We start from the raw sequence: 9,027 nt of genomic DNA on the forward strand, positions 1-9,027 counted from the left end.
AACTCGAGTCAGATCTGACTTGGAAAAAGAAAGCAAATGCTAGCTTAGATTCATTATTTAAACCTCCCCCATCTGTAATAATTAAAACAATCACGCTGTTTGATTTCTTATTTTGTTTCAGTAGTACTGTTTTCAGGACAACGAATGCCAAACTCCATTTCATTATGCGGTCATGGAATTTCTCCTTGGGATTGGTGCGAATCTAACGGGCTTCTGAAGCAGCAGTCTTAGTAGGGTAAATAGGTTGTGAAGAAAGTTTTTGTGTTTTTATCTATCATTCTCATTCATGTTTTGATACATATATTTGGAAGGACAATTTGATCATTCCGATTTTTTATAACTTCACGTCTTGTTAAAACAACAAAGTCGCTCCATTCGATTTGTAATTTCATCTGTACTACTATTTTCTGATACAACCGCTTTCGATTGCTGTTTAAAAGTCTCCTCCAGCTGTAGAGAAACTAAATACTATGAACTCAACAACCAAGATTAAAATCACTCCAATTATTAAAAATTAGATGAAGGGTATTTTCGTAAAGTGTGCATGTATTGTTGGCACGTGCTATTTAATTATGGGTCTTTATCAGTTGTTTCAAAAGGTGGGGTATATTTCAAACTTGGTCATTTATGTGGGGTATAAGTCAAACATGAGACATATTCTCATCCTTAAAACAGAAAAGTTAACAGAATGATTGACCCGGCACTACATGACACAAAACTGTCTGCCGTGTAGTTGCCGTGTAGTTTCCTGAATCCACCAAATATTTTGGGTTAATTCCTAGAATTCACCGTCGATTGAAAGTTTTGGCCCCAAAAATATCCGTTTTTTAGAGAGAAACTTAGATCTTGTTGTTTTTCGGAGGAGGGATTCCTCCTCCGGTTCTTCCTCTTTTTTTAGTTTGTATTTGTTGTGAAAAACTAAGTAAAGAAGAGAGATTAGAGATGAGAGAAAACTAAAGACTAAGAACACCATATTTGTACCTTAAGATTGTAGTATAATATTCTACTATTTTGTTGTGTCAATTACATTGGATTAGAACCCTTTTTATAGGCTCTACAAAGTAAGGACATTCATGGGCATTTACACAAGGAGTTACATGCATACACATGAATGTGCCTTTAAGTTGTAGGTTACATATGACCTCATTAGTGTAGATGTTACACATGATAGTAGTGGAAGACAAAATATTACAATACTCCCCCTTGGATTCCACAACATAAGAAATTGTCTCATTAAAACCTTACCAGGAAAACTCTATGGGAAAAACCATGGTGAAGGAAAAAGAGTACAATGTTCTTCAATATCTTCGATTATTTTAGAAGTAGATACTGCCTCATTAAAACCTTGCCAAGGAAAACCCTATGGGATAAAACCGAAGCGAAGGAAAAAGAGTACAGTTCGAAGATTTACAATGTAAGATACATTTTCACTTTGTCACTTTCTTTCTTAGTTCACTCCCCCTCATAGATACTCCCCCTCATAGACGTTCAGACGGTTGAGATTGTGCAAGATCACTTAGCCAACGCATTCCGATGTTATAGACTAATTTCTTGAATGTTGAAGTTGGTAAAGCTTTAGTAAATAAATCTGCAAGATTATCACTTGAACGTATTTGCTTAATTTCTATGTCACCGTTTCTTTGCAACTCATGAGTGTAGAAAAATTTAGGAGATATGTGCTTCGTCCTGTCACCTTTGATATATCCCCCTTTAAGTTGTGCAATACAAGCTGCATTATCTTCATACAATACTGTTGGAGTATCCTTGATTGAGGAAAGTCCACATGTTTCCCGAATATGCTGGATAATAGACCTTAACCATACACACTCACGGCTTGTCTCGTGAATAGCAATTAATTCAGAATGATTGGAAGAAGTAGCTATTATAGTTTGTTTTACCGATCTCCAAAATATTGCAGTATTACCACTAGTAAATAGATACCCTGTCTGTGACCGTGCACTGTGAGGATCAGAGAGGTATCCGACATCTGCATAGCCACATAATTGTGATTTTATTCCTTTCGAGTAAAACAAGCCCATATCGGTAGTTCCTCGCAAATACCGTAGTATATGCTTGACACCATTCCAGTGTCTTTTGGTAGGTGCAGAGCTGTACCTTGCTAATAAATTTACAGCAAATGCTATATCTGGTCGGGTACAAGTTGCTAAATACATAAGAGCACCAATTGCACTTAAATATGGTACTTCAACACCAAGAAGATCTTCATCATCTTCCCGAGGACGGAATGGATCTTTCTTTTCATCAAGTGAGCGAACAATCATAGGACTACTTAAAGGATGAGCTGTGTCCATATAAAAGCGTTTTAAGACTTTTTCTGTATACATCGATTGATGGATAAATATTCCATTTTGCAAATGTTCGATCTGTAAACCAAGACAAAATTTAGTTTTGCCAAGATCTTTCATCTCAAACTCTTTCTTCAAATATTCAGCCGTCTTAGTGAGCTCTTCTGGAGTCCCAACAAGATTTAAATCATCTACATAGACTGCAATAATGGCAAATCCATTTTCTGATTTCTTAATGAATACACATGGACAAATTGCATTATTAATATATCCTTCTTTCAAAAGGTATTCGCTAAGGCGATTATACCACATTCGTCCTGATTGTTTCAATCCATATAACGATCTTTGTAACTTGATCGAATACATGTTTGACGATCCTAACTTAGATGTTTTAGGCAAGTTATATCCATCAGGAATTTTCATGTAGATGTCACTATCAAGTGAGCCATACAAATAGGCAGTGACTACATCCATTAGACGTGTTTCAAGACATTCCGATGCTGCTAGACTTATCAAATATCGGAATGTTATTGCGTCCATTACAGGAGAATAAGTCTCTTGGAAGTCTATACCCGGTCTTTGAGAAAAACCTTGAGCAACCAAACGTGCTTTATACCTGACAATTTCATCTGTCTCATTTCTTTTGCACACAAATACCCATTTGTATCCTACAGGTTTTATATTTTCTGGTGTTGGAACTACAGGTCCAAATACCTCTCTCTTCGCTAAAGAATTTAGCTCAGTTTGAATAGCATCCTTCCACATTGGCCAATCTTTTCTTTGTCGACATTCTTCAATATTTTGTGGTTCATGATCGTCATTATTTGCTATTACATCCAGAGCTATTGCAAAAGCAAATTTATTGTCAGGAATGATTTTGGTTCTTTCCCAACATTCTCCTGTACTAATATAATTAGTTGATAATTCTTTCACACTAGTTTCTTGTGCCTCTTCTGGGGCAGTGAGTTCCATATTGGTGGATTGATTGATCGTTTCAGGTACATGTGTGCTCCGTGCCTCTTCTGGAGGACTATTTATTTTTTCATGTTTCTTTCTTTTCCGTGGAATGGTATCTTTTGCACCAACAGGCCTGCCACGCTTTAACCGTGTTTTAGATACATTTGTATCTTTAAGTTGATCTTTAGGAATATCAATCCGTGCTGGTGTATTAGCAGCTGGTATATGTGACTTTGTTACTTTCACTGAATCTGTGAAAGCATCTGGTAATTGGTTTGCAATCTTTTGTAAGTGAATGATCCTTTGAACTTCAAGTTCACACTGGCTAGTGCGAGGATCTAGATGAGATAAAGAGGATGTACTCCAAGAAATTTCACGTTTTGTCTCATTTTGTGGCTTATCTCCCCCTAACGGTGGAAATTTCTCTTCATCAAAATGACAGTCGGCATATCGTGCAGTAAATACATCACCCGTAAGTGGCTCTAGATACCTTATTATTGAAGGTGAATCAAAACCAATATAAATACCAAGACGCCTTTGAGGACCCATCTTTGTTCGTTGTGGGGGTGAAATTGGCACATATACAGCACAACCAAACACTTTAAGATGTGATATATTTGGTTGTTGTCCAAATACAAGTTGTATTGGAGAGTATTGATGATAAGCAGATGGTCTAATACGAATTAGAGCTGCAGCATGTAATATAGCATGTCCCCATGCCGAACTAGGTAATTTAGCTCTTAACAACAATGGTCGAGCTATAAGCTGTAAGCGTTTAATAAAAGATTCAGCTAATCCATTTTGAGTATGGGTATGAGCTACTGGATGCTCAACAGTAATCCCAATTGACATGCAATAATCATCAAATGCCTTTGATGTAAATTCTCCTGCATTATCGAGACGAATTGTCTTTATTTGGTAGTCAGGGAATTGTGCCCTTAACCTTATTATTTGAGCAAGAAGTCTAGCAAACGCAACAGTGCGAGTTGATAATAGACAGACATGTGACCATCGTGTTGAAGCATCTATTAAGACCATGAAATATCGAAATGGCCCACAAGGTGGATGGATAGGTCCACATATGTCTCCCTGAATCCGTTGTAAAAAACTAGGTGACTCGGTGCTTATTTTTGATTGAGATGGTCGAACAATCAATTTTCCTTGCGAACAAGATGCACATGGATAATTGTTTGGTTGAAAAATCTTCTGGTTTTTCAACGGATGTCCATGTGAATTTTCTATTATTCGACGCATCATTATAGAACCCGGATGACCAAGTCTATCATGCCAAATTGCAAGAGTCATTGAATTGAACTTCTGGTTCATCAAATAATTAGACTCTATAGTTCTTATACTTGTATAGTATAAACCCGAAGCAAAAGCTGGAAGCTTTTCTAGTATCAGCTTTTTGTTTGAGACTATTGAAGTAATACAAAGGTATTCTTTCATTTTGTCACAAGTTGTCTCAATATGATATCCATTATGACGAATATCTATAAAGCTTAATAGATTTCGTGCAGATTTAGTAGAATATAAAGCATGTGGGATATCAATTTTAGTACCATTTGGTAGTATAACAACGGCTTTGCCAGAGCCTTCTATCAGGTTTGTGGGTCCTGAAATTGTGATGACATTAGCCTTGACTAATTTTAGTTGGAAGAAAAATTTCTTGTTCCGCAGAATAGTATTTGTCGTTCCACAGTCGATAAGACATTCATCCCCACAATTTGTTTTGAAATCTTTAGTAAACTCCATGCTAATAAGAAACTAAAAGAAAAATATAGAAATGTTTTAATATTTTATAATAAAAGGAACATAACAAAAACACAATTGTTGAGAAAGCAAATGACCAAAGCAAATGACCAAAGCAAAACATAGTCTAAGAAAAAAAAAATTCTTCCTAAAAGCATATTAAACTAGAATTTTAGTATAGATTCTAGTTAACATTTCCATTGTTAAGTAAAACATCAAATTCTTTGCTGCTTGGATCTGCAAAAAAATCTGAAACATCCAGATGAGTTGGATCCATGGATACTTCAAATTCTTTACCACTTTGATCTATGAAGTAGTCAGAAATATCTAAGGGAGTTTTGTTCATCGGTACTTCAAATTCTGCCAAATTGGCTTCTATTTCTTTACCTTTCCCCTTCATGGAATTTTGGTAAAGATTAACCAAGTGTTTCGCAGTACGACAAACACGTGACCAATGCCCCTTCATACCACATCGGTGACAATTATATTCACGATGATTAGATGTTTGTACACCTTTTCCTTTGTCATTTTTGTATTTGGCATTATTCAACATCTCGTGGTTTGATGCTAATTTTTGTTCACTTGAATGCCTAATAGGGCCACCACGTTGTCGATTATTATATCGACCTCGACCTCGACCGCGCCCATTACCATGTCTGCGTTCACGGTTCATTGATGCAACAACATTCACTTCAGGGAATGGTGCAGTCCCAGTGGGATGAGCATTATGATTTTTCATTAACAGCTCGTTATTTTGTTCAGCAACAAGAAGACAAGAAATTAATTCAGAGTACTTTGTAAACCTACGCTCTCGATATTGCTGCTGCAGGAGCATATTCGATGCGTGGAAAGTTGAATATGTTCTCTCTAGCATGTCCTCTTCAGTTATATTCTCTCCACATAATTGTAGGCGAGATTTAATTTTATACAATGCTGAATTATATTCACTTACTGTCTTAAAATCCTGTAAACGCAGGTGCATCCAATCGTAACGAGCTTTTGGGAGTATGACAGTCTTTTGGTGGTCATATCTTTCTTTCAGATTCGTCCATAAAACATATGGATCTTTTACCGTTAGGTATTCAGTTTTCAGACCTTCATGAAGGTGATGACGAAGGAAAATCATTGCTTTTGCCCGATCTTGTGGGGATGCTTCATTTGCAGCCATAATGGTATTTCCAAGATTCATCGCATCAAGATGAATTTCAGCATCTAGAATCCATGTCAAGAAATTTTTTCCCGTAATATCAAGAGCAAGAAATTGCAATTTTGTAAGATTATCCGACATGATCTAAACAATACAAACAAACAAGTTAGATAAATATGTCTAAGAAAAATACTTGCTTATTTTCTTCCTATTTTTTTTTTTTTTTTTTTTTTTAAAAAATCTTCATCATTGCATAGATATCAATATGTTCATAATACTATTAATAATCACTATAGATGGACATGGTTGATACTAGCAATTTTAATCATGCATACATAGGGAAAAAAAAACTAATATGAACAACATTAGAAAAAAAAAATTGTTTGTTAGAGTTTATCTATAATATTAGATGAAGACTATTTCAATCCTATCATGAAAAAGATATATGCTACAAATGCTAATATGAATAGTTATGTCTAACAAAATTACTACCTTCATATTTAATTACTTTTCCTAAAGATGCAAGTGAAGGAAAAAAAATTATTCCTATGTATACTATAAGGATTAAAACTATTTGGAAGTATACTCTCTATGATTCTCTTCTTAAAAAAAATAGAGCTTCGTGCCGATAACGTGTTGTGAAAAACTAAGTAAAGAAGAGAGATTAGAGATGAGAGAAAACTAAAGACTAAGAACACCATATTTGTACCTTAAGATTGTAGTATAATATTCTACTATTTTGTTGTGTCAATTACATTGGATTAGAACCCTTTTTATAGGCTCTACAAAGTAAGGACATTCATGGGCATTTACACAAGGAGTTACATGCATACACATGAATGTGCCTTTAAGTTGTAGGTTACATATGACCTCATTAGTGTAGATGTTACACATGATAGTAGTGGAAGACAAAATATTACAATAGTATTATCTTATTAGATCTATAATAAGAAAATCTGGAAAATATTGCTTTACCACTGTCCACCATTCCCCCACTGATTTTTCTAGGGTTTGGTAACCCTAAAAATTGGAATGCGTACAAACAACAATTTCTCTCTCAAGTTACTACTTCTTGAAGAAGAAATCCTAACTAAGTAAACAATCATTCAGGCTCTTAATTTTGATAAAGATTGTTCTTAAAAGGATTATGATGAGGAAGGGTTTGAACGCCTACATTTCGCCCCTTTATGTTTGAAAGGTATCGACTAAGTAATCTCTTCATCGGAAGATATGAAGAATTATAAGAAACAATCTACAATGGATGGGTATGAATTAGTTGTTCATAGTCGAATTATTCACTGTTGTGATCCGTGGAGAGAAGATGGAATTTGGCTCTGATTCGTACATGAACAATATTATGATATGTGGCTTTACCAAGGACGATCAATCTACTACAACAATGGCAGTCGAGAGGAATGTAAATTAGTATTTTCTTTATTTATTTGTATTATCAGTTATTTTGTTGACCTTTAGGGTCCTTTCATCTTTGATCCTTAGGATCTTTTCATCTTTCTTCTTTTGGTCAATGTCTAGTCAATTTCTCTCACTTCATGAGACACTTTACATCCGAAATTCTGAGAATTTACTTATGTAACTCTCATGTTGCTAAACCGAGAGAAATAAGAATTATATCCATGTAACTTGTGATTTTAATCACTTATGAATGAAAATGGTTTCAATGGTTTCAAAAAAAAAAGTTTTGGCCCTGTGTTTTCTCCTACTTCAATTTGACTTGGAAAACAAATTTTGTTGGTTAAATTAAACTGTTTAAATTTTCTTTCCTTTCTTATTATTGTTTTAAAATCTTTTGCTCTGGTCAGTTTCTTTCTTACTCTTAGAGCTAGTTTTGGAAATCGTTGCCAGCAAACGAGAAAATGATATAAGAGCATAAGACAAGACAGGGAGGAAAGGACTTCTTGTAGAATCTTCATTAGTCGAAGTCGTTAAAGTAAAAAACAAGGAAATATAAAGATGGTTTATGATGAGCCATGAAAATGTCCATCTGAGTCTCTTAACTTGGACTAGTTAGTCCATTTCGAGCAGTTACTCTGATGAATTGTTTGTTTCTCTTTCTCAGGTGCCTTTTACGAAGTTCAATGCGAAAAACAGATAAAATCAGGAGAAAGACATACTAAGGGCGTTCAGGTCATTTGACGATGAGGGTAGTCTGGTAATTTTGGTCGAAGTCGATACTTTGATGAAAAGTAGAACCCAAGACGAACCCAACGGCGAAAATAAAAGTCAAACCGGAGTTCGGATGAAGAGTTAGCTCAAGTCAAACTGATTTTCAAAGTCAGTTGACCAGAACAAAGAAGGACACGTGTCTTCATCGCAGCAGGGAAGACCGGACGATCAGTGGCGAATTCGGTATAAAGTCGGGCCTCTCTGGACGACGTTAAGGGTTCTCCTGGAAACATGATTCGGTGTGCAGGCGCGTCCAAAATTATATGCTTCCGCGAGGATCCGACAGATTACGAGAGGGTCGGTGCAGATGATAGGATCATGACGGTCGCTTTAGTTGCTTTCGGTAACCAGCGAAACACCCAATCACCCCTCTTTGACAGCACACCCACGACTGGTTGGTTCCCAAATTCTTGGGATATTTCTTCTTCTACTCTCCAACGTAAACAAGAGATATTGGAGATAAATCAAAGAGAGAGATTCGGCTAAGATATTATAAACAGAGAGAAGAGAAAGAAATCAGGAAAGAATATTTCTAGAGAGGGAAAGAAGGTGAGATGAGATTTTTTTACAGAGATTGGATTGGATAATTACACGAAGTTATGAAATATCTCAGAGACAGAAAAAGACTGGTTCAGTTTTCTATCTTCTCTCTATATAAACAGAGGACAATAAGAGCATCTC

General features: G+C 35.6%; 1 protein-coding gene across 1 annotated transcript; it reads right to left on the reverse strand.

Annotated features, from left to right (window-relative positions):
• Positions 1-5,199: 5,199 nt before the first annotated feature.
• LOC147530988 (uncharacterized) lies at positions 5,200-6,303 on the reverse strand. The gene has a single exon (XM_086649710.1). The coding sequence runs from the start codon at positions 6,301-6,303 to the stop codon at positions 5,200-5,202; it is 1,104 nt and encodes a 367-aa protein (XP_086505836.1).
• Positions 6,304-9,027: the final 2,724 nt, after the last annotated feature.

The sequence above is a fragment of the Eschscholzia californica genome, unplaced genomic scaffold (genome assembly GCF_041429995.1).
Source record: "Eschscholzia californica isolate CP2 unplaced genomic scaffold, dmEscCali1.0.p SCAF_6, whole genome shotgun sequence".
Classification (NCBI taxonomy): domain Eukaryota; kingdom Viridiplantae; phylum Streptophyta; class Magnoliopsida; order Ranunculales; family Papaveraceae; genus Eschscholzia; species Eschscholzia californica.